The sequence below is a fragment of the Cololabis saira genome, chromosome 8 (assembly GCF_033807715.1).
Source record: "Cololabis saira isolate AMF1-May2022 chromosome 8, fColSai1.1, whole genome shotgun sequence".
NCBI classification, from domain to species: Eukaryota; Metazoa; Chordata; class Actinopteri; order Beloniformes; family Belonidae; genus Cololabis; species Cololabis saira.
In genome coordinates, this window is record NC_084594.1 from 8,601,730 (window position 1) to 8,627,258 (window position 25,529).

The 25,529-nt window shown below is 38.3% G+C and overlaps 3 protein-coding genes across 6 annotated transcripts in view; 2 read left to right on the plus strand and 1 right to left on the minus strand.

The window, feature by feature from the left end:
- Nucleotides 1-1,066, plus strand: part of LOC133448291 (deoxyribonuclease gamma-like) — a 21,233-nt gene extending 20,167 nt beyond the window's left edge. For 2 of the 3 annotated variants that reach the window (XM_061726682.1, XM_061726683.1), the window contains exon 10: nt 91-1,066. In XM_061726682.1, coding sequence (XP_061582666.1) covers nt 91-245 — 155 coding nt within the window. In that variant the 3' untranslated portion in view covers nt 246-1,066. Of the gene's footprint in view, nt 1-65 lie in introns of all 3 variants that reach the window. The other variant, XM_061726684.1, reaches the window with a different exon arrangement.
- LOC133448292 (translation machinery-associated protein 7) lies at nt 1,061-4,048 on the minus strand. The gene is made up of 4 exons (XM_061726685.1): nt 3,913-4,048; nt 3,419-3,474; nt 3,096-3,183; nt 1,061-1,488 (listed from the first exon to the last, which is right to left on the minus strand). The coding sequence occupies exons 1-4, from the start codon at nt 3,926-3,928 to the stop codon at nt 1,454-1,456; spliced, it is 195 nt and encodes a 64-aa protein (XP_061582669.1). The 5' UTR covers nt 3,929-4,048; the 3' UTR covers nt 1,061-1,453.
- Nucleotides 4,044-16,796, plus strand: LOC133448290 (mitochondrial potassium channel-like). 2 transcript variants are annotated; one of them, XM_061726680.1, is made up of 7 exons: nt 4,044-4,170; nt 5,487-5,558; nt 5,641-5,839; nt 5,915-6,073; nt 8,000-8,164; nt 8,314-8,520; nt 15,373-16,796. In XM_061726680.1, exons 2-7 carry the CDS (start codon nt 5,554-5,556, stop codon nt 15,958-15,960), a joined length of 1,323 nt encoding a protein of 440 aa, XP_061582664.1. In that variant the 5' UTR covers nt 4,044-4,170; nt 5,487-5,553; the 3' UTR covers nt 15,961-16,796. The 2 variants fall into 2 exon arrangements, with proteins under 2 accessions (XP_061582664.1, XP_061582665.1); XM_061726681.1 differs by having other exon boundaries at nt 5,936-6,073.
- The last annotated feature ends 8,733 nt before the right edge of the window (nt 16,797-25,529 follow it).

The following is a 25,529-nucleotide window of genomic DNA, read 5'->3' on the forward strand; positions in this document are numbered from 1 at the left end:
ATACAAGACGGTGTTGGTGCTGAGCAGATGAGATGATTGACTGTGTTTTACGATGTTGGACGAAGGTCTTTTTTTATTTTGTTGCTGCAGATGCTAGATACAAGTCAGCGGAGGTCGCGGTCATGGGACAGGATCTACTGGAGCTGAAGAGAGGTAACCTGCTGCTGGAACGGGAGAAGCTCAACCTGGAGATCCAGCTCCTCCGGCTGAAGGTGGACCGGATCAACGGTGGATCCCCGGGTTAAACCAGAGGCCGACCGTCCCAAACACCCGAATCATAAACTGTTATGCTTTGTACAGATCTGCAACGTGTCGAACATTTCCAATAACGTGTCTACTGTAGAGATAAGCTGCTGTTAACTGTATCAGCTAAATCTGTTCATGTGAGCTGCTTCTTTGTTTAATAACAGCCGGGCCGGCTCCACGCTGGGGCGAGAGGGGGCAAGGCCCTCCTGAATCAAACTCTGAGAAGTTGAGATGGGTTTTATCTCTTCTGTGTTTCTCCGTCCATTGTTCTTGTCTCTCTGGATCCCACGTCTGCTGCACAGAGGACCGGCCCGTCCGTCCGTCAGACCCCGTCCCAGCTTTCAGCTCTCCACTCGAGTTTCACGTACTGATGAAATCAGTGATTTTTAGTAAAGCTTATTCACTTCCCACCAGGAAAGTCAAGGCTGTGAGATGCATGTGGTCCTGCAGAACCTGAGACGTGAAGGAGCGGGTGATGACGACATTAGGATTTCTCTAAAGTCAGTTTAGATTCTGCAAACAGACGTCAATTGTTTTTCCTCAAGAGGGAACCAGCGACCGCTTACAGGCTCCAGAGCTGCATCCAGATGTGACTGTGTCCTTTAGCAACGCAAAGCTTTTCAAGTCTCATTTCTGTCAGCGTGAATCCGTTTAACAGCTCAGTCGAGGGATTCCACATCCTCGACGCTTTCAGGGACTCTTCTGATAAATGGGCATCAAAACTTCCTGTTCATACACTGAAAACTCACTCTTTTACTGTTTTAACCTTTTTTTACACACATGCAACTGATATTAAAAGTCTTGTAAGCAGTGATTACAAAAAGCATTTTATTGTCATCTCCCTCTTTACAAGACAAAAAGAAACAGAACTTGGGTGAATTTCACAAAATGATGCAGTGAACATCAGATTCAGTTTTTTCATACCAACGGCTTCTGAAGCTGCAAAAATGTTAACATTTAAACTGAATTTGAAGGTTTGGGTCTTGAACGTATGACTGAAGGAGAAGTCAGAGTGAAATCCCTAAATTTCATTAGAAAAAAGGTACTTGAACTCTTTAAAATTACTTTTATTTTTACACAGTTTCGCTAAAGAATGAGATTAGCATTGCGGCAGGTTTTCAGTGTGACACGTTAATATTTAAAGCAAAAAGAAATTAAAGTTTAACATTCAGGAAATGAAGGGATTGTGCATCTTCTGCTTCAGATGTTACTTCTTCCCTGATTTCTTGATGCCGCTGCCACCTGGAGGGGAAAAAAAATAAGACCAGATTTAAGAAAATGTGCAACATAAAATCAATTGTAACTGCATTTTTAGTCTAAAATCAGTCTGAGAAAGACGACAACTCATGTGAGTGAGGAGAAGAAGGTTTAGCAGCAAAGACTTATGAGATTCTGTCTCATACAGAACAGACGTCTGTAGCACATTATAAGGAGCAACGTTGCTCCTCTGTGCACAACAGCAAAGTAGGAATCAACATCTAGGGTCTTCTGTTCCAGCTGTGTTCATATAAAGAGATTTTTTAAATGTCTCTCAGTCATCTACGTGTAACGACCGTGTTTAGAGCCGTTCAAACGAGCACATCAGTCTTTCCCGATCAAAATAAACCTGTCAAACATGAACGCAGTGAAGATTTAACACCTTCTGAGCCCTAAAGAGGAAGATCATAGTAAACTAATGCTTGTTGCAACTATGGCGACTTAAAGCATAGAAACTACAGTTATTTGTTATTTTTGAAGAGACGACCATATGATTCAAAAGGTATAAGGTGTTAAATTCTGCCAGTTCTGAAGAAATATTCCTCTTTACAGGGTTGCACGAGAGTCATAACTGAGCTCTGTGGAGAACGACCACCTCGGAGGTTCAATGCAACTGGAAATCAGGCTGAATTTGGAAAGCTTACTTTTAAATTTGTCTCACAGCCAAGACACAAAATCCTAGACAAACCCCACCCCAGTTATGGTGGTCATGATGGGGTCCGAATCATGGAGAGGATTCTTAGAGAAATACAAAAAACTACTAGTATCTAAAGACGCCTGCACTGCAAACCTGTATAAACGACAGTATTAGTGATGCACCGAATGTTCGGTAACCAAAATTGTTTCGGCCGAAAATAGCAAAAAAACACTTTCGGTGTTCGGTGGAATAAGTGGGGAAAAAACCGAACAATTAATAACTGCGTGTGATGACGCAATCAAACAGCGAACAGCGTGGAGTGAGGGGGGTGCGGTGTTAAATGCAGCAAACATGTCAGCATGGCAGATCATTACTTGGATGTGGGGAAAAAGCAGAAGACACGAGAAATGATCCAGGCTGAGTTTGATTTGGGAAAGCCGCTTGGTGATGGAGACGGTCGCGGGACGCATATCAGAGAAAGGGAACCGTACTACAGATGCAGTGGAGAACCCTCACTGTCTGATATGACCAGATCCTCCAAGAAAATAACCCAGATTTTTACAATTATATAGGGCTTCAAATTGCGGAGATCAGCCCCACCGCTACCCGATTAACTGGATTTGAACGGGAGAAAATGAAAAAGGATTATGAGAAAAAATACAATAAGTACAGTAAGACAAATTGTGACTGGCGGGTATTTCACTGCACATTTGATTTATGCAATGGTGAAAAAATTGGCAAAATAAATGAAAAACTGCAAAGAACCATGTTCGGTATTATTCGGTATTCGGCCAAGTGTTTATTATTATTTTCGGTTTCGGCCACAAATTTTCATTTCGGTGCATCACTAGACAGTATGCAAGTCTAAACAGTCCAGCAATGATTTGTGACTGAAATTTAGTGCTAAAAACACAGTTCACCTCCATACGTACAGATAACATCACATTTATTTTACCTAGTGGCCCTTTTCCTGATGCCTTGGCCTTCAACGCATCCAGGGCCTTCTGCTCATCCTTTTGCTTCTGCTTGAATGCCATTTCATCCTGCGGACATTAATTCAGTTTACATCCCATAATACTTTCTGAATACCAGCTTTTTCTCGTTTTAAAAATAAAGTGTTGCAGTTTTCCAAGGGCAAATTAAATCCCATTAAGCTTCAGAACCCGGTTGCCTTCATTTGACAGACATTTCAACATTTTAGCACATTAAAAAAAAATGGTTAATCACATTCATTTTATTTTATTTATTCATCGTTCGGAGCAAAAACAGGACACTTACCTCATCCATGTCTTTGTTTTGTTTCTTGGGCGCCTTAAGTGGCTTCTTTTTTCCTCCTGAAGGAAATGAGTTAAAAAATTAAAAAACATAAAATACTATTAATATCTTTAAATTAATATAATTAATTTAACTGGTTATTGTGACTTAACTATTGCACTGACACGTGATTAAAACGCCAATACACAAAATGTCAATTAAACTAAAATCTGCAAATAATTCGCTTTTTGCGATAAATCGTTTGAACCTTTGAAGGTAAATTTGAGGCCGAACGGTGAAATTCATCCCCGACTTTCAAACAAAATTGATTAACAGTGTCTCTCCGGCGCATAAATGTCCCAAATACTTAAAAAACGCTTTAATGTCATACATTTTCAACGGAGTTTGGTGAACGATGTCACGCTTCTTTAGCTGAAAGCAGCTGCTGAAACGCGTTTAAACGTTTAAAAGATTAACCACCTTCAATGACGTAACCTAAGATAACGCAAAAAACTCACCGTCTCTGCCAGACATGTTTACAGCGTGTTATAAACGTCAAAATGAATGAAATAAGCGGTATATTTGCTGAGCAGATAGACGGTCGTCTTTCCAATGCGCGTTATCAGGACCCCGAGGAACCGGAAATAGAATCCCGACCACGTGCCTGAGCAAAACTCCAGCTGCTAGCTGCTTCATTTAGCAGCAAAGTTGTTAGTTTCAGGGGAAACAAGTGTTTTTTTGCGACCCAAATGCTCTTAAATCACTCAAGGAGACAGGTGTGTTTGTTATAAATCTTTATTATGAATCTTATCAGACAGCTTAACGCAAATAAAAAGTATTTTAGCCGGTTAGCAACGTGAAGCTACATTAAAACTATAACCTCCAAGCAAAAGTTCAGATATAACTTCAGTTTAAGAGAAATATGTCACACGTTTATTCCTCGAGGTCGATTTATAATTACATTTATAATTACATTTATATAACGTCATACATGTATTTATATTTATATAAATGACATTGATATATATTCATTTTTATTTATATAAATATTGATTTATATTTATATAAATTCATTAATCCCTTTGGGGAACCCCCCCAAAGGGATTAATAAAGTCATCTGAATCTGAAGTCATTTTTTAGTTCTGTCTTTTCATCACAGAGTCACATTTTAAATGTTAACTAAGAAATATTGTGTCATAAATGTCTTTAAAAAATTTAAGGTTTTGATCCATTATCAGTTTTTTTATGTCCAAAATAATGTTTTGAGAACAGTAGTCCTGATTGCATCTCAAGGCTTCTAATTTGCCACTTTTGATGAATATGTGATCACTTTTTCACCCTTTAATTCAGGTTTGTTGGGGTTTTAATAATCCTTGATGTAGGGCTGGGCGATATATCGATATATTTTCAAACGCGATACGGTACGAGACAATATCGTTTATATCGATTTTTAAAAAAAAAATGTTTTTTTTATGATTTTGATATAGCTTATTTTGTGACAAATTGACTTGAATGTTTTATTTGAGATTTGCACAAATGTTTTGTTATTTGCACAACTGTCAACCTCAGTGGAAAAGTCTGCCTGTTACTGTCTACATTGTATTAATTGCACAGTGTATTTTAATTTAATTGTTATGCAGGAAAGCGATATTTGTTTTATTTTATTCAAGAAGCATTTTTATTCTATATATGCAGGCAGTTTATTTTTATTTCATTTGTTTTATACATTTTGATATTGTGCAGACCTCTGTTAATAAATGTACCTGTGTGACATTTGGCACGAGGCTTTGTATTAAAACTGACTGTTTTTTTAAGGGTTTGCCTCAGAAAAAAATGAAGCTAACAGAGATGCTATGCTATAATGCTTTGGGGGAAACGCCAATTATGGCACAGAAAAAATATTGATATATATATCGAGTATCGCCATTCAGCTAGAAAATATCGAGATATGACTTTTGGTCCATATCGCCCAGCCCTACCTTGATGAATGATTTAATTAATTCTAAGTAAATCACTTGCACTGCAATCGGTAAATGGTTGTGAATTACAGCTTTGACCCACATCTTTTTGTCCTTTTTGTCCCCATAATAAGCTCCGGTGTGGGTCCTGCATGTGCAGTGACAGGTTTTAACTCCCACCTCAGACTGCTGCCGTCCTCAATGAGGTAAATCTGCTCAAGTTTAGTCCACAGAAACTGAACACGCAGTACTGGAGCTGATGATTGATGCCGTTTTTATTTGCGTCAGGTACAGACGAGCTCAGATCCACCTGTGGGCTCGAGGGTCGTGCTGTCTGAGCCGCCACCGCCTGCACGGGGGAATCCCTCAGCTTCGCACCTACAGCGCTCACCATCAGCCTGGACCAGCTCCACCCTCCAACCCCTCCGGCCCCGGGGGAAAGAGTGGAGCTGAGGCGGTGAAGGAACGTGCACTGTCCGCCTTACAGGTATCAGTGAAATCCTCTGGGACTTCTCACAACCTTGATGAACAATGATTTACATACGTACAAATCTGAGCACAGCCCTCATCATTATTCCTCCAGCATGCGGGCGAGACGGGGCGGCTGTGGGGTCAGAAGTCGGCTCAGACCGCCAGCGCCACAGTCAACTACTGGTGGGAGAGGTACGAGGAGTTCGTGGGACTTAACGAGGTCCGCGCGGCCCAGACCAAAGTCACCAAGGTCAGCAGACGGTATCTTTATTTCAGCGTTTACTCATTTGAAACTCACCTGCAAATTTGATCTGACAGCCCTGTAAACGAGAACCTTTATGTTAAAGGGGACCTATTATGGCATCTAATACCTATTTTAAACAGGCCTTTAATGTCTTAAAAACAAGCTTTTGATTTTTTTTGCTAAATGAATTAGAAATTCAGCCTCTAAACCATGTCTTTATCTTCCCATTCTCTAAGCTCATTATCTATGTGGGATGAGTGGGCGGGGCTATGATAATGAGGCTCTGTGCTGATTGGCTGCCTGAATGACGCGATACACCGCTACAAAAAAATGGCGGAAGCTCCGGCCGGCGGGGTTAGTTGTGGGCGTGGTTTTCACGCATCGGAGGCCAACCTATGTAAATTGCATTTTGGTTACGTAACGACGGGAGCAGAATCTTATTGGCTCGTAGATCCACATCACACTGGACGGCTCATCCGGGCGGCTGTACAGACACTGTAGAATTTGGTTGCTTTCCTACTTCTCTGAGTTGGCAGGCTGAGGGGAGACCACTTTATAAATGTTAAAGCAAGAAAAAACCTGTTTTTCATAATAGGTCCTCTTTAAATCCCTTTGCATTGACACTTTAAATTATACCACTACAGTCACTCTGCTGTAGATTTTTCTGACATTTGTATATTTTTTTCTGACATTTGCATATTTATATATTTGTACATTGTACATAAGGAGACATGTTCATTTTTATTCTACTTTATTCTTGTTCTATTTGAGATTTTCAACATCTTGCTGCTCAGTTGTCCTGCAATTGCCCCTCGGGATGAATAAAGTTTTCTGAATCTGAATCTGAATCTGAAATCACCAGCTTCAAAACCAGCTTGTAAGGAAATGATACTGCCGAGCCGTTCAACGTTATCACCTGGATTTGTTCCTTAAACAACAACGTCGTAAGACACTTCCTATAATCATGAGGAAGATGTTACTCTGGTTCAGATGAGACTTGTAGTTCTCGAGACCGGTCTTGGTCTCAAACCCACTTTTTTGTAGTCTTTGCCTTGACTCGGTCTCGACAGTCTTTGGTCTCGGTCAGTGATGCTGATATACGGTGTAATCTGATTACTATAATGGTAAATAATGCAATTTCAAGGCGGTAATTGTTTGTATCTTAAAATGCAGGTTTCATCTCCAAATTAAGTCCAATTTAAATCAGTAACATTTACTCTTCCTTCCTTTCCTGAGGTGGAGGGGGGTGTTGGAGCTGGTTATTCTGCTAGAGGACTTTGGGACTAGTTAGTAGTCGTGTCAATCCTTAAAAGCACTGGAGTCAATCCTCCAATAGTGTAGAAATAGCGGTAGTGCAGTCGCCACACATATCTGATCTGATGGATGGAAACATTTATAGTGAGTTCAACATCATCATCCACTTCTCTGTGTTATTGAGCTGCAGTTGAAAACAAGCTCATATGGAAACTAGCTGAACCAGGATGGAGCTGATGTTCTACAAAATAACTAGGTTTTGTTTTTGGTCTCGGTCTCAAGCTGAACTAGTCTTGGTCTTGATTCTCTCTGGTCCTGGTATTGTGTTGGTCTCGGTTCAGGCGGTCTTGAATACAAGTATTAACCGTTCATAAGGGTCAAATTAATGGTCTGTTTTGAGTGAGGGGATTAAATAAAACACTAGAAAAGTCAGTGAAACAGCTAAAATTGGATTAAACACTATTAAGATAGTGATGAAAGGTAACGGTGGTATTTGTGTATTGTGTTATTATTGATTTACTAAACTCTGATGAAGTCAAGTAAATCAAGAGTGGAAGTAACGGATGTTTGAGTGAAAGTGTTTCCATGTCCACCGTGCGAAGAGAACCTGAGGTATCGGGACTGAACAGCTTTGCAGCCTCCAGGAAACCTCAGGTGTGACCGGTGTGTTTCTTCCAGGCTGAGGCGGCGTTCATGGTGGCCAGGGGGATCGTGCGGGAGGCTCATACGAGCCTGGACGCCCTGCAGGGCCGGCTGAAGGAGGTCAGGGACCGCCTGGACAGAGTCTCCAGGGAGGAGGCTCACTACCTGGAGCTGGCCACGCTGGAGCACAAGCTGCTGCAGGTCAGTCAGCCGCGGAGGTTAAAACACTCACAAGTCGCTCAGTAACTTCTGATCTAAGCTTTAGGGACTGTGATTCAAACAGTTTAGGGTCAGAGGGAGACGTTCAGCCGATGGACGTTAGTTCAGCTCTTTCCCTGTCCTCCCCGCAGGAGGAGCGTCGTCTCCGGACCGCCCTCGAGAACGCCGAGAGTTCGGAGCGGGAGAAGTTCGCTCTGTTCTCGGCAGGCGTCAGGGAGAGCCACGACAAGGAGAGGACGAGAGCGGAGCGCACCAAGAACTGGTCCATCATCGGCTCGGTGCTGGGGGCCTTGATCGGGGTCATGGGATCCACGTACATCAACCGCGTTCGCCTTCAGGTGAGACGCCACCTGCAGCTGCTTCAGTCATTAAAAAATGAAAGAGGAGAAGGTTAATAAAGTTAATAAGCTTGGAGTGGGAGGAGAATTGCTTAAAACTGGAGAACATTTTGTAAGACAGTGACTGAGAGCAGAATAGCAGTAGCAGTAATAGTAGTAGTAGTAGCATTAATAATAATAGTAGCAGTAACAATAGTAGTAGTAGCAGTAATAGTAGTAGCAGAATAGCAGTAGTAGTAGTAGTAGCATTAATAATAATAGTAGTAGTAGCATTAATAATAGTAGTAGTAGCAGTAATAATAGTAGCAGTAGCAGTAGTAATAGTAGTAGTAGTAGTAGTAGTAGTAGTAATAGTAGTAGCAGTAGCAGTAATAATTGTAGCAGTAGCAGTGGTAGCAGTAATAATAGTAGCAGTAATAATAGTAGCAGTAATAATAGTAGCAGTAATAATAGTAGCAGTAATAATAGTAGCAGTAGCAGTAATAATAGTAGTAGTAGTAGTAGTAATAATAGTAGTAGTAGCAGTAATAATAGTAGCAGTAATAATAGTAGCAGTAGCAGTAATAATAGTAGTAGTAGTAGTAGTAATAATTGTAGCAGTAGCAGTGGTAGCAGTAATAATAGTAGTAGTAGCAGTAATAATAGTAGCAGTAATAATAGTAGCAGTCGCAGTAATAATAGTAGCAGTAATAATAGTAGCAGTAGCAGTAATAATAGTAGCAGTAGCAGTAATAATAGTAGCAGTCGCAGTAATAATAGTAGCAGTAGCAGTAATAATAGTAGCAGTCGCAGTAATAATAGTAGTAGTAGTAGTGTTTACCCCCTAGCTTTTATTACTGTGTTACACTGTTTTTAACCATTGTACGGCGACCTTGAGTGTTTAGAAAGGCGCCTTCAAATAAAATGTATTATTATTATTATTATTATTATTAGTAGCAGTAATAATAGTAGCAGTAGTAGTAGCAGTAATAATAGTAGCAGTAGCAGTAATAATAGTAGCAGTAGCAGTAATAATAGTAGTAGTAGCAGTAATAATAGTAGCAGTAGCAGTAATAATAGTAGTAGTAGCAGTAATAATAGTAGCAGTAATAATAGTAGTAGTAGTAGCAGTAATAATAGTAGCAGTAGCAGTAATAATAGTACTAGTAGCAGTAATAATAGTAGCAGTAATAATAGTAGTAGTAGCAGTAATAATAGTAGTAGCAGCAGTAATAATAGTAGCAGTAGCAGTAATAATAGTAGCAGTAGCAGTAATAATAGTAGCAGTAGCAGTAATAATAGTAGCAGTAGCAGTAATAATAGTAGCAGTAGCAGTAATAATAGTACTAGTAGCAGTAATAATAGTAGCAGTAATAATAGTAGTAGTAGCAGTAGTAGTAGCAGTAATAATAGTAGCAGTAGCAGTAATAATAGTAGTAGTAGCAGTAATAATAGTAGTAGTAGCAGTAATAATAGTAGCAGTAGCAGTAATAATAGTAGCAGTAGCAGTAATAATAGTAGTAGTAGCAGTAATAATAGTAGCAGTAATAATAGTAGTAGTAGCAGTAATAATAGTAGCAGTAATAATAGTAGTAGTAGCAGTAGTAGTAGCAGTAGTAATAGTAGTAGTAGCAGTAGTAGTAGCAGTAATAATAGTAGTAGTAGCAGTAGTAGTAGCAGTAATAATAGTAGCAGTAGCAGTAATAATAGTAGTAGTAGCAGTAATAATAGTAGTAGTAGCAGTAATAATAGTAGCAGTAGCAGTAATAATAGTAGCAGTAGCAGTAATAATAGTAGCAGTAGCAGTAATAATAGTAGCAGTAATAATATTAGTAGTAGCAGTAGTAGTAGCAGTAGCAGTAATAATAGTAGTAGTAGCAGTAATAATAGTAGTAGTAGCAGTAATAATAGTAGTAGTAGCAGTAGTAGTAGCAGTAATAATAGTAGCAGTAGCAGTAATAATAGTAGTAGTAGCAGTAATAATAGTAGTAGTAGCAGTAATAATAGTAGCAGTAGCAGTAATAATAGTAGTAGTAGCAGTAATAATAGTAGTAGTAGCAGTAATAATAGTAGTAGTAGCAGTAGTAGTAGCAGTAGCAGTAATAATAGTAGTAGTAGCAGTAGTAGTAGCAGTAGCAGTAATAATAGTAGCAGTAGTAGTAGCAGTAGCAGTAATAATAGTAGTAGTAGCAGTAGCAGTAATAATAGTAGTAGTAGCAGTAGCAGTAATAATAGTAGCAGTAGCAGTAATAATAGTAGCAGTAGCAGTAATAATAGTAGTAGTAGCAGTAATAATAGTAGCAGTTGCAGTAATAATAGTAGTAGTAGCAGTAATAGTAGTAGTAGCAGTAATAATAGCAGTAATAATAGTAGTAGTAGCAGTAATAATAGTAGTAGTAGCAGTAGTAGTAGCAGTAGCAGTAATAATAGTAGCAGTAGCAGTAGTAGTAGCAGTAGCAGTAATAATAGTAGTAGTAGCAGTAGCAGTAATAATAGTAGTAGTAGCAGTAGCAGTAATAATAGTAGCAGTAGCAGTAATAATAGTAGCAGTAGCAGTAATAATAGTAGTAGTAGCAGTAATAATAGTAGCAGTTGCAGTAATAATAGTAGTAGTAGCAGTAATAGTAGTAGTAGCAGTAATAATAGCAGTAATAATAGTAGTAGTAGCAGTAATAATAGTAGTAGTAGCAGTAGTACCATTGTACGGCGACCTTGAGTGTTTAGAAAGGCGCCTTCAAATAAAATGTATTATTATTATTATTATTATTAGTAGCAGTAATAATAGTAGCAGTAGCAGTAATAATAGTAGTAGTAGCAGTAATAATAGTAGTAGTAGCAGTAATAATAGTAGCAGTAGCAGTAATAATAGTACTAGTAGCAGTAATAATAGTAGCAGTAATAATAGTAGTAGTAGCAGTAATAATAGTAGCAGTAGCAGTAATAATAGTAGCAGTAGCAGTAATAATAGTAGCAGTAGCAGTAATAATAGTAGCAGTAGCAGTAATAATAGTAGTAGTAGCAGTAATAATAGTAGCAGTAATAATAGTAGTAGTAGCAGTAATAATAGTAGCAGTAATAATAGTAGTAGTAGCAGTAGTAGTAGCAGTAATAATAGTAGTAGTAGCAGTAGTAGTAGCAGTAATAATAGTAGTAGTAGCAGTAGTAGTAGCAGTAATAATAGTAGTAGTAGCAGTAGTAGTAGCAGTAATAATAGTAGCAGTAATAATAGTAGTAGTAGCAGTAGTAGTAGCAGTAATAATAGTAGTAGTAGCAGTAGTAGTAGCAGTAATAATAGTAGTAGTAGCAGTAATAATAGTAGCAGTAATAATAGTAGTAGTAGCAGTAGTAGTAGCAGTAATAATAGTAGCAGTAATAATAGTAGTAGTAGCAGTAGTAGTAGCAGTAATAATAGTAGCAGTAATAATAGTAGTAGTAGCAGTAGTAGTAGCAGTAATAATAGTAGTAGTAGCAGTAGTAGTAGCAGTAATAATAGTAGCAGTAGCAGTAATAATAGTAGTAGTAGCAGTAATAATAGTAGCAGTAATAATAGTAGTAGTAGCAGTAATAATAGTAGCAGTAATAATAGTAGTAGTAGCAGTAATAATAGTAGCAGTAATAATAGTAGTAGTAGCAGTAGTAGTAGTAGCAGTAATAATAGTAGTAGTAGCAGTAGTAGTAGTAGCAGTAATAATAGTAGTAGTAGCAGTAGTAGTAGCAGTAATAATAGTAGCAGTAATAATAGTAGTAGTAGCAGTAGTAGTAGCAGTAATAATAGTAGTAGTAGCAGTAGTAGTAGCAGTAATAATAGTAGTAGTAGCAGTAGTAGTAGCAGTAATAATAGTAGCAGTAGCAGTAATAATAGTAGTAGTAGCAGTAATAATAGTAGCAGTAGCAGTAATAATAGTAGCAGTAGCAGTAATAATAGTACTAGTAGCAGTAATAATAGTAGCAGTAATAATAGTAGTAGTAGCAGTAATAATAGTAGCAGTAATAATAGTAGTAGTAGCAGTAGTAGTAGCAGTAATAATAGTAGTAGTAGCAGTAGTAGTAGCAGTAATAATAGTAGTAGTAGCAGTAGTAGTAGCAGTAATAATAGTAGCAGTAATAATAGTAGTAGTAGCAGTAGTAGTAGCAGTAATAATAGTAGTAGTAGCAGTAGTAGTAGCAGTAATAATAGTAGTAGTAGCAGTAGTAGTAGCAGTAATAATAGTAGCAGTAGCAGTAATAATAGTAGTAGTAGCAGTAATAATAGTAGCAGTAGCAGTAATAATAGTAGCAGTAGCAGTAATAATAGTAGCAGTAGCAGTAATAATAGTAGCAGTAGCAGTAATAATAGTAGTAGTAGCAGTAATAATAGTAGCAGTAATAATAGTAGTAGTAGCAGTAATAATAGTAGCAGTAATAATAGTAGTAGTAGCAGTAGTAGTAGCAGTAATAATAGTAGTAGTAGCAGTAGTAGTAGCAGTAATAATAGTAGTAGTAGCAGTAGTAGTAGCAGTAATAATAGTAGCAGTAATAATAGTAGTAGTAGCAGTAGTAGTAGCAGTAATAATAGTAGTAGTAGCAGTAGTAGTAGCAGTAATAATAGTAGTAGTAGCAGTAATAATAGTAGCAGTAATAATAGTAGTAGTAGCAGTAGTAGTAGCAGTAATAATAGTAGTAGTAGCAGTAGTAGTAGCAGTAATAATAGTAGTAGTAGCAGTAGTAGTAGCAGTAATAATAGTAGCAGTAATAATAGTAGTAGTAGCAGTAGTAGTAGCAGTAATAATAGTAGTAGTAGCAGTAGTAGTAGCAGTAATAATAGTAGCAGTAGCAGTAATAATAGTAGTAGTAGCAGTAATAATAGTAGCAGTAATAATAGTAGTAGTAGCAGTAATAATAGTAGCAGTAATAATAGTAGTAGTAGCAGTAATAATAGTAGCAGTAATAATAGTAGTAGTAGCAGTAGTAGTAGTAGCAGTAATAATAGTAGTAGTAGCAGTAGTAGTAGCAGTAATAATAGTAGTAGTAGCAGTAGTAGTAGCAGTAATAATAGTAGCAGTAATAATAGTAGTAGTAGCAGTAGTAGTAGCAGTAATAATAGTAGTAGTAGCAGTAGTAGTAGCAGTAATAATAGTAGTAGTAGCAGTAGTAGTAGCAGTAATAATAGTAGCAGTAGCAGTAATAATAGTAGTAGTAGCAGTAATAATAGTAGCAGTAGCAGTAATAATAGTAGCAGTAGCAGTAATAATAGTACTAGTAGCAGTAATAATAGTAGCAGTAATAATAGTAGTAGTAGCAGTAATAATAGTAGCAGTAATAATAGTAGTAGTAGCAGTAGTAGTAGCAGTAATAATAGTAGTAGTAGCAGTAGTAGTAGCAGTAATAATAGTAGTAGTAGCAGTAGTAGTAGCAGTAATAATAGTAGCAGTAATAATAGTAGTAGTAGCAGTAGTAGTAGCAGTAATAATAGTAGTAGTAGCAGTAGTAGTAGCAGTAATAATAGTAGTAGTAGCAGTAGTAGTAGCAGTAATAATAGTAGCAGTAGCAGTAATAATAGTAGTAGTAGCAGTAATAATAGTAGCAGTAGCAGTAATAATAGTAGCAGTAGCAGTAATAATAGTACTAGTAGCAGTAATACTAGTAGCAGTAATAATAGTAGCAGTAATAATAGTAGTAGTAGCAGTAATAATAGTAGCAGTAGCAGTAATAATAGTAGTAGTAGCAGTAATAATAGTAGTAGTAGCAGTAATAATAGTAGCAGTAGCAGTAATAATAGTAGCAGTAGCAGTAATAATAGTAGCAGTAATAATAGTAGTAGTAGCAGTAATAATAGTAGCAGTAGCAGTAATAATAGTAGCAGTAGCAGTAATAATAGTAGCAGTAATAATAGTAGCAGTAGCAGTAATAATAGTAGTAGTAGCAGTAATAATAGTAGCAGTAATAATAGTAGTAGTAGCAGTAATAATAGTAGCAGTAATAATAGTAGTAGTAGCAGTAGTAGTAGCAGTAGTAGTAGCAGTAATAATAGTAGTAGTAGCAGTAGTAGTAGCAGTAATAATAGTAGTAGTAGCAGTAGTAGTAGCAGTAATAATAGTAGCAGTAGCAGTAATAATAGTAGTAGTAGCAGTAATAATAGTAGTAGTAGCAGTAATAATAGTAGCAGTAGCAGTAATAATAGTAGCAGTAGCAGTAATAATAGTAGCAGTAATAATAGTAGTAGTAGCAGTAGTAGTAGCAGTAGCAGTAATAATAGTAGTAGTAGCAGTAATAATAGTAGTAGTAGCAGTAATAATAGTAGTAGTAGCAGTAGTAGTAGCAGTAATAATAGTAGCAGTAGCAGTAATAATAGTAGTAGTAGCAGTAATAATAGTAGCAGTAGCAGTAATAATAGTAGTAGTAGCAGTAATAATAGTAGTAGTAGCAGTAGCAGTAGCAGTAATAATAGTAGTAGTAGCAGTAGTAGTAGCAGTAGCAGTAATAATAGTAGCAGTAGCAGTAATAATAGTAGTAGTAGCAGTAATAATAGTAGTAGTAGCAGTAGTAGTAGCAGTAGCAGTAATAATAGTAGTAGTAGCAGTAGCAGTAATAATAGTAGCAGTAGCAGTAATAATAGTAGCAGTAGCAGTAATAATAGTAGTAGTAGCAGTAATAATAGTAGCAGTTGCAGTAATAATAGTAGTAGTAGCAGTAATAGTAGTAGTAGCAGTAATAATAGCAGTAATAATAGTAGTAGTAGCAGTAGTAGCAGCAGTAGCGGTAGCAGTAGCAGAATAGCAGCAGTATTAGTAGCAGTAGTAATAATAGTAGTAGTAGTAGCAGCAGTTGCATAAATGAGGATATTATCCTGCAAGTGCGTTGGTTCTGGTTTACATCTGTCCTCCGTGTCTGCAGGAGCTGAAGAACCTGCTGCTGGAGGCCCAGAAAGGTCCAGAGAGCCTGCAGGAGGCCCTCAAGGTCCAGGCGGGGAACCATCGCTCCCAGCAGGACGAGCTCCGGACGCTGATCTCCAGCCTGAGGGCCGCCGTGACGGACAGCTTCTCCATGAGGAGCAGCGGCCCTCAGGAGACGGGGGGACGGGCCCCGGCCCCGGCCCTGGCCCCCGTACCGCTGTCATCCCTCAGTGAGCTGCAGGTGGGGGGCCAGAGGACCCAGGCCCTCCTGGAGGAGCTGCCCCCGCAGCTGGGCCAGCTCCAGCGAGGCCTCGGCCAGGTCGAGAGTGAACTGGTGGCGGTGCGGAGGCTGCTGGAGGCCGGACCCCCGGCTGAAACGCAGCCCGCACAGCTGCGGCCCCAGGTACCCGAGGGACCAGAGAAACTGGAGCGCTGGGAGCCGGACGCGCTGGTGAGAGGTCTGCAGGACACCCAGAGGACGCTGGGAGAGAGAATCAGGTCCAACACGGTCTACAGCGCCGTGTTCACCTACACCGCCACCGCCATCACCGTCTCTGCCGTGTACCTGCTGCTCAGAGGAGCCGGGTAGATACCGGTCCTCCTCCGGTGGGGAAGACCCGGGGGAACCAACGCCACCGCTCTAACAAACTGGCTCCAGGTGTTGACTCGGGTTTATCATCTACCTCTGCTGTTCATCATGTTCTCCAAACGGCTGCTCAGAGAGGGAATCATCTGCCAAAACGTGCGTTCTCGAGGATCTGGTCTTCCTTTCTTCCTCTTCAACGCAGTAGTTCTCGTAGTGATTGTTTTATTTCTCTTTGAGGTCCTGCGGTAAATGTCCTGCTTCTCTGTCGAGTTTCTATGAGACGTGGTTCCTGTTGACGGTTAACGATCCGCTCTGGAAGCGTAATTAAACCACGATGGACACGATTAATGATGACATCACTGATGGGTTATAATGGTTAAAGGGCCGTTTGGACATTTCAATCATAATAATAATAATAATAATAGAAAAATAGAGGCTTTTTTAAAAACCTCTTTCCTACATTTCAAAGATTCAAACCGTTCAGTGGGCTTATTTTAATGGATTAAGTCCATTTCCTGTTTGAATTGTGCATCATTATGTGATTATTAAATATGTTAAATTAATTAAATTGCTAATTTAATTGGAGAACTCTCTTTTCAAAGAGAATGAAGTATATTATATATGAATTTAAACACCTGAAGGTGCAACATTGATGGTTTTAAGGTTCTGAAATGGACATTAATTTGCATTATGTTTGAATGTCAACGGTAATATCTGTCATTGCTTAATATAATATAATATTAATGTTAAACATGCACTGAAGAGGAACATATTTCTGGTCTTGAAGCACTTGAATGTGTTGCTGTGAGCGGTTATTAAATGGCCACGTGGGAAACTGACCCGATGGTTTGTTCTCGTCGTCTTCTTCCTAAAAGTACATTGGATATTTATTCATTTGACTTATTTGTTTTTTTAAGTGGAAAAGGCCTGCTTCGGTCTGAGTTGATGCTTTTTATGGGAGATGTACAGGACTGTCTCAGAAAATTAGAATATTGTGATTTTCTGTAATGCAATTACAAAAACAAAAATGTCATACATTCTGGATTCATTACAAATCAACTGAAATATTGCAAGACTTTTATTATTTTAATATTGCTGATCATGGCTTACAGCTTAAGAAAACTCAAATATCCTATCTCAAAAAATTAAAATATTCTGGGAATCTTAATCTTAAGCTGTAAGCCATAATTAGCAATATTAAAATAATAAAAGGCTTGCAATATTTCAGTTGATTTGTAATGAATCCAGAATGTATAACATTTTAGTTTTTTTAATTGCATTACAGAAAATAAAGAACTTTATCACAATATTCTAATTTTCTGAGACAGTCCTGTAGTTTTAACTTCTCCACTGAAGCTGCGTGGCAGCGTGAGTCCAGCAGGGGGCGACATCCGAGCAGGTTCATTTCAAACTTCACCCCAGAGTGCAAAAAAAACGAGCCGTACAAGTCATTTATAGAGCTCTGACCTGCAGATGGGGGGACACTAAAGTCTGTGTTAGTTTCCGTTAAACCGTGTCTGGTTCCTCATTAACGGTCCAGGTCTCTGACCCGTCACACACTGAAACTCCCAGCAGTGAAACGGTCCAGCAGCCGGTGGGGAGTCTGAGGTGGGTGGTCCTGCGTCCACGTGAGGGTCATCTACGGGACCAGGGACGACTTTGGTGTCTCTTTGTGCTGGAAAAAACCACGACAGCAGGTGGCGGGTCTTTACATAGCACAATGACACACACACACACACACACACACACACACACACACACACACACACACACTGAGCCAAAAAGACATTCCTTCCAGCAGGAGGAGATCCGAGTTGAGCATCTGGAAAATCACCACAACTTCTACTTTTAACGTCCATAAAGTTTTATTTTTCACCGTGTAAAAAGTCAAACACCTCGGTGCTGTGAACTCAGCCACCAGGTCAGAGGCTGAAGTCGAGATACGACACAGAAGAGAGCAGAGACGCTCACGAGGGAAGAGAAAAGACCTCGTCTTTGGGCCGGTGTTCTGCCAATTTCTGCTGCTTTGCCAAAAAATGCTACCTTTGGTTTCCTACCTTTGTAGAGCTACAATTTTACAGTGTTTTACTCCCTAAACCACTTCCTTTCCCCCCAAGTGGTCCTTGTCTTTTGCCAGGCCGTCATTGTAAATAAGAATGTTCTTAATGACCTGCCTGGTTAAATAAAGGCCAATGACTGAATGAATATCAAATAAAGCCATATAATTGTTTTTTTTTTCTCTTTATCGTGTAATTGTCACAAAGTGTAATGCAATTCATGTCATGGGTTGTGTATTTTGAAGGATCAAATACTCATCACAAAGTAGCATTTCTCGGCAGGTAGCAAGGATTGGCAGAACACCGGTACTGTCGGCACTCCTTAGTATCGTTTACTCTTAGAAATGTCTGGTATTAGTTCAACGTATTCCTCCAAAAATAAAGGAGCTTCTGAACTTCATCGATCCACATTAGTTTCCAACGTGCATCTTTGGAGATTCTGACAGAGCAAAGGCGTCGTTCACCCTCTTCTTCTCGGCCCGGGTTCCTCCAGACGGAGGCCTGACCTCTACGACCTCTGAACGACCTCACCAGTTCTTTATCGCACTGTAATTTTGTAGCAACACATCAGGAGAAGCTGCTACAGTGAACTGTTATTGGCCCGGTTTCCCAGATCAGTTAAGTAGTTCTTAACAGCGAAAGACTTCTTTCAAACCATCTTAAGGAGCCTGTGAAAGAACTACTTAACTGTTAAGAACTACTTAACTGATCTGGGAAACCGGGCCATTATCTTCCCAGAGGGAAGCATCAGAGTTGGGCTTGATTCTTCTGTCCGTTTCCTCAGATAAGCTGCTCACTAACCTCCAGAAATGCATAGAAATAGAAATAATAGAATAGAAATAAATAAATAAGTACCATAACGACACTATTTATCAGCAGTAAGAACAGTTTCTCCCTGACGTCACAGGTCCAGACTCACTCTTAGGTGGTTTAATGTCAACGCTGATTTTACAGAATCGTCGAGAGCAAACTGATGAAAAGAGGATCCGAGACGAAGACTCGGCCGCCCAGTCAGCGTTTTGATCCTGACTTGCACAAATAAAAATGCTTTTCCTAAAGTTCATGAACCCAACAACAACACAGTGGAAAAGTTTTACTGCCCTGGAGTCTGAGATGTTTGACCTTTCCCCCGACTTGCTCGGTGATTCCTGATAACTCGGTGATAAGAGTTTGTGCAGCTTCGGCTCCCCGGGTCCCTCTGCGGCGTTTCAGGGAGTTAAAACGAGGAAAAAACTAAAAAAAAAACAGCAGTGTGTGTCGTTCAGGGTCAGGTTTTCATCCCAGTTTTCTTTCTTTCGCTGTGTATCTTGTGGTTTTTGTGTCTCAGTGAGAGTGTTGCTGTTATCTCACGACACAAATGTGTTACTTCACATTTAAGACTTAACGACTTCATATCACTTCTGTTTACTCAGATAAGATTAAAGGATTATTCAACCTGACGAAACATAAAACATGCTCATGTTTTCAATCTATTCAAGTTAAATACATTTTCCTTAAAAGCTGATTATAAATAAATAAATCATGTTAAATTGAGGGCTAAAAAGGTTCCTAGACCTGGTAAACCAGAACGTTTATTGTCACAACGTACTGACAAATATTGGGTTCTTTTATTTTTTAAGATAACTATTTAATAAGCTTTGGTCAAAAGTTTCAGCACAAAAGCACATTTTAAGACATCTGTTTAAAACGTCTTTATTTTTGGGGCGGAGTCATCAGCATATTTATATAAACCTATATATTCATTCCTTCTGTTAATTCTATTATCAGTTACATAACATCTGTAAATCATCTGTTGGGTGGGTAAAGGTCATTCCAACACACTAATATTGATTAATAGTTGAAGTAGAGAATACGTCGTGATTTATTACTTTTGATAGCAAGCTGATGCTAACCAAACTCCTGTAACGGGTAAAATCTTTTAAAACACTCCAGTCAACGATTTAATATATAACTATATATATATATATATATATATATATATATATATATATATATATATATATATATATATATATATATATATATATATATATATATATATATATGAAAAAACTACTCAAGTACTGAGTAACAGTTGAGTAACGTCTGATTTATTTTTTTAAGACAACCATTAAAACAGACAAAAGTACAAAATAATCCTCTTCAGGCAAATTAAATCAATAAATTAAAATTAATAAATAATAAAAAATAGCTTAAATTAAAATAATCTTAAAGTAAATTCAAGTACTTTAATAAATAATAAATAAAATAACAGAGTAAAAAAAGTAATTAAGCACAAAATTTCAAGCCTTTGTACTACTTTGTACGCAGGCAGAACTAGAACAAGCCCATGAACTCATATAAATATAATGTGTGTGTTTGAGTCTGTGTAAATGTGACAAAACGTGCAAAAACAAACATTTTTCCCAAAGAATCACTCAGTGATGTCATGAGATTGACGCTTACACGGATAAAAGGGATAAAAGAAAAGTAACAGCTCAACGTAGCCTAATGTAGCGGAGTAAGAGTAACAGTTTCTTCTTCACAAATCTACTCAAGTAAAAGTAAAAAGTATAGTGATTCAAAACTACTCCTAAAAGTACAACATTTCCCAAAACTTACTCAAGTAAATGTAACGGAGTAAAGGTAACTCACTACAGCTATTTTTTTTCTACACATAAAAGCCTGTATAATTGTACCATTTTTTATGACAACAAGATGCCAAACAGTTCTAGACAAGTTTTTCCTAAAACAGGCACAAATACTTTTATTCAGGTCACAAACGACCCGTTTAATCCTGTAATTCCTTGAGAAGCTGTCTAGAACAGAATCAAACATGAGCTCTTATTCTGCACAAATGTTGCTGGTCCACCGGCGTTAATCTGTCCGGGCTGCAAGTAGGATTAAAGCGGAGAAACTGGGCTGGAGGAAGCCGAGCAGCGACGCCGGCTGAGTCGGGTTTCAGGGCCGTGAGCGAGCGAGCGGCGGCCAGGTGCTCGTAATGACTGGGACAGCTGCTGCGAGCTTCGCCTCTTACGTCTGACTTTCCAGCGGCTGATGAAAGCGTGGAGCCAGGAGACGGAGGCTCGGAGACGTAACAGCCACTCTGCTCTGTTTCACTCTGATTGGTTTTAATCCACTCAGGTGGAGCTCTGGGGTCGTGGAGTTCACTGACGTGTGAGTCCACTGACGTAAGGTCAGGGGTCAAACTCAACCGTCCTCCCTGGGACGGCCAGTCAGACCTGCTGGAAGTCGTGTAATACTCATGTGAAGGGTCCGTATTGAGTGGAAAAGTGCATCTTCAAGCCCTCGAATAAAAAATAAGTAAATATAAGTCTCGTAAAGCACTTTCCAGGATTCCCAAACTCATGTATGTGAGATAAAACTCTCCCAGGTCTGTATCTGGTTCGTTACCCCCGTGTTCAGTAACTTTATCAAATTAAACTGCAGTTGGATTAAGTAATTAAAAATTTTTCTTAACTCTTTATTTAGTTATTTTTGTGTATATGTCTAACATAAAATAAAATAAAGTAAAATAATACAAGAGGGGGCATACCAATTCTCATTAAGTTGAGTGAGCATTGTCTTTGTCTTTGAATAATGTCCATTTTCTCCAGTTTTGTGTAAAGTCACCTGCTTTGATTCGCAAATGAAAGGTCATTTTTTCCATTGCGTAGATCTCCATAATGTCCATCCAATATCCTGTTTGTGGACTAAAAATTAAAACTTTTAAAAATTATTTTGGCCCCCGTATCCCCGTGTTTGACTTCCCATGTCCAGACGATAAAGGTCGCATTTAATGCTTTTATGACCCTTATTCATATTGATAAAGATATTTGATCTGTATAACAATATTCAACGTTGTTATCAACACATTATGTACAAATAAAATGCCTCTCTATGCAAAATGTATTCACTTCAACTAATCAATCAACGTTGAATAGTAAATAATGAAAGAAAAACATGTTTTTAAATATTTGTATTGTTTCAAAATAAAATACAACACTTATTTGCCTGCTATGGCTTTTAGCAGTGCCTCTGATTATGCCAGCAGTGTCCAAGCATTCATTTTTTCATTCTTTCATACCCTGCAAAAGCTCTGCGGCTCCAACTAGAACCACTGGTCCATCGTGAGGCCTTAATCTTCTATTTGTCTGTGTGATGCAGTGAGCACCATGGTTTCATTTCATTTCATTTATTTATTTAGCACAATTTTTTTTTTAAAACAGTGCATGGAGGGAATGAAGCCCGAAGGTGATGAAATAACAAAGATAATGTGAAACAAATTAAAACTTAACTTAAATTATAAATATAAACGTAAAAGAGAACATGGATACAAGGTCTGGATTACATTAAAGATAAAAACATTGAAGGTTAAGACAGAATAAGATGTTTTTTTAATAACTTTTTGAAGGAGGTAAAAGATAATGTTTTCTTCAGCGACACATTCAAGTCATTCCAGAGTTTTGGATCTAAAAATAATATTAAATTGATGACCAGATGTTCGACAGAAGGGTAAATGAAGATTGCCACTGTGTCTAGTTGGATATTAATTAAAATCAGATGAAAAAGTAAAAAACTGCTGGAAAGTGACAGGAAGATCTTGTTTTCTATTGATAAACTTATGCACAAACAAGCATGAGTGAAAAACATTAAACATTGGTTGGCCCTGCTTTCTTTCCACTGTTGGTCACTTTTCCTTTATTTAATGCTTAATCAATCAAGCACCTTTCAAAATGAGTGTATTACAGTTTAAGCCAATTTCTGACCTTTTGAAGGTCATGAAAAGTGTAATAAAGAAACACTCCATGCAGCAATGTTTGAAACTGTTTAGGTCTTCGTGTTTGTGTGCGTTCAAGAGCCAGTCCTGCTTCACGTCAAAATAAAAGACACTATTTTTCAGATATTCTTCATAAAAAGTTAGGATTTTTGTCTTTGGAAAGTAAAAGTTTACAAAATCTGAATTTCTTGCTCTTTTATCTTTTTTCCCCCGGGCTTTGAGACAGGGCGGGGGTTGACCGGATTACGAGCGAATCTGAAAAAACCCTGAATAAACAGTAAAATGTTTGCCGTCGGTGTGTCGCTGTGACCCGTGTCCTACATTTCCGAGGTTTGAAGACCTACGTCCACCTTCAGTTCACTCAGTAACTTTTCCATCGTGCGAACAGGTCACGCCTGGTTGAGCAGATTCAGGAGCAGCTCCGGGCCCCGGTCCCGGCTAACTTTAATCCCACTTCAAACTGGATTAATGACACATTCCAGAGCAAAACCCCAGAACTGGGAACGGTGGCACGCCAACCGCCCGCGATCCTGCACAAGCTGGGAAACCACGAGGTCTCGCTGCTGGCCGAGTTAGATAACGGAGCCATTACTGTTTGATAAGGAAGCTGTAGATCATTACTTACTTGGCACGAGTTGTTATACGAGACGGCAGTGGAGGAACGTTATCAAACATGTCACTGCAGTTTTCAGTTATGCAACCAGAAGCTTCAGAAGCAGCATAGGAGAAAACCTAATGGCTTTTATTTCTCTTTAGAGCCTCAGCAGAGTTCATGTTGAAATGTAAAAAAAATACAAACGTTTATTTCAAATTATTTGATACCGAAAACAAAGTGTTAATGCCTCTTAAGACCAGCAAATATAACTAATATTTAAAATAACTTGGTCATGGTGGTGGTTTAACCTGTAACGCCTGTCCTTAGCAACGCACGTGCAGACAAAGCCGTCTCCTAGCAACCGCGTTGCCAGCTCCGTTGGTTTTCATTTTGTTTTTGTCAGCATGAGAAGCAAACAAGAGTGTAAATAAAAGGAGACAAAAGAGCAGACTGCCGGGTTACCAGGTAGCGATTGGCATGCAAACGCCAGCCAATTTCCCTTTTCCACCAAACCGGTTCCAGAGCTGGTTCTGGTTCACAACTCGTTCAACTTGGAACCAGCTGAGAACCGGTTTGTTTTTCCACAGCTCGGGTGCTAAGGGGAGCCACGTCATTACGTCACTGCAAACGTCAGTTACGTCTCTGCGTTTGCGTGAAAGTTGCAGCAACAACCAGGTATCTGCTCTAACAGGACTTGGTCCTCGTAGTTCCTCATGGACACATCTCTAAAAGACAGGTTGTCTCCTCCTCCCATGATGCTTTGCTGCATCCAGATTCATTATTTGAAAATGTCTTTTTGTCTTTTTAATCTGTTTATAGACGAGCCCGGCAAAATCTGAAATAGTCACAAAGTTAGTTAGTCTTTATTTCGGTCAACTAGCATAAAAATCAATAAGCAATTCAGTAATCATTTACAGTTTTTTTTCTACGGTCAACATGGTGCTTATTTTGACCGAAAAAGTCTGGGCTTGAAGCATAAAGCTTATCTTGCTCACCTTTTAACATAATACAATATACAAAAAGCACAAATTAAGTATCATGAGGCTACACAAAATAGTAATAATAATAATAATAATAATAATAATAATAATAATAATAATAATAATAATAATAATAATAATAATCCCTCTCGCTCTGAAAACAGAAAATAAAAAGAGCTAAAGAAACCGCAAAACCAATTTAGGTCGTTATTTCATCTCATGCATGTTTATCGTGTCTTTACATCAAATCCTACATACTATACATGCATATGATCATACCAGTACACACACACACACACAGGCACACACCTACACGCTAATAGGAGTCAAACTCTTTGGGCCTAAATGACATATTTTGTAGTTTCCAACGCCATAAAATAACCTTGTACGTTTGAAAGCTCACCCCTAACAAAAATGGCAGGTGTTTTAGATTGTTCTCCTTTTTCATCACACCCGGATACGAATGACAGCATCATTAAGACACCTGTGCACACCTTGATGACAAGCTGATGATGACCCTTAACGTGAATCAGGTGTGTTGATGCAGGGAAACGTCTAAAGAATGATACTAGGGCTGGAGTAAACGATTATATTTTAAATGATTAATCCGACAATTATTTTATCGATCAGTCGGCTAATCTAATGAGTAATTTGAAGATTATTCTAACAATAATTTTTTTGTTGTTTGATTAATAAAAACCATAGTGTACCAAATAAATATAAAAAATCCCTAATAATATAGTTTATTGAACACAGTTTTTCACAGACAAATAAAAATATAGAATAAAATCATACAAAATAAAAAGGTCAACCTGTTCACTCTCACAGTCCAACAAAACACTGTGCCCTGCAGTGTTTTGCATACTATGCAAATATGTTAAAAATAACATATTTGGATAAAACATGGCACTGTTTCACACTAAATTACATATTTTTATTACATAAAAAAGTCTAATCACGAAAGGAACTTTCTATGGCAGATGGAACTAAAAAAAAGTTGTTTTTGGTAGGAATCATTTGCCGGTGGCACTTTAAGCTTCTGCTAACCGATAAAAAAAAAGGTTTTTCATGCTGGGAACCAGGGTCATGACCAGAAAACATCAAATGTAGGAGCTGATACAGACCATAATTTGATCATGTGACGTTTGCTTTTGTAATTATTATTGTCCCGCCCACAAGAG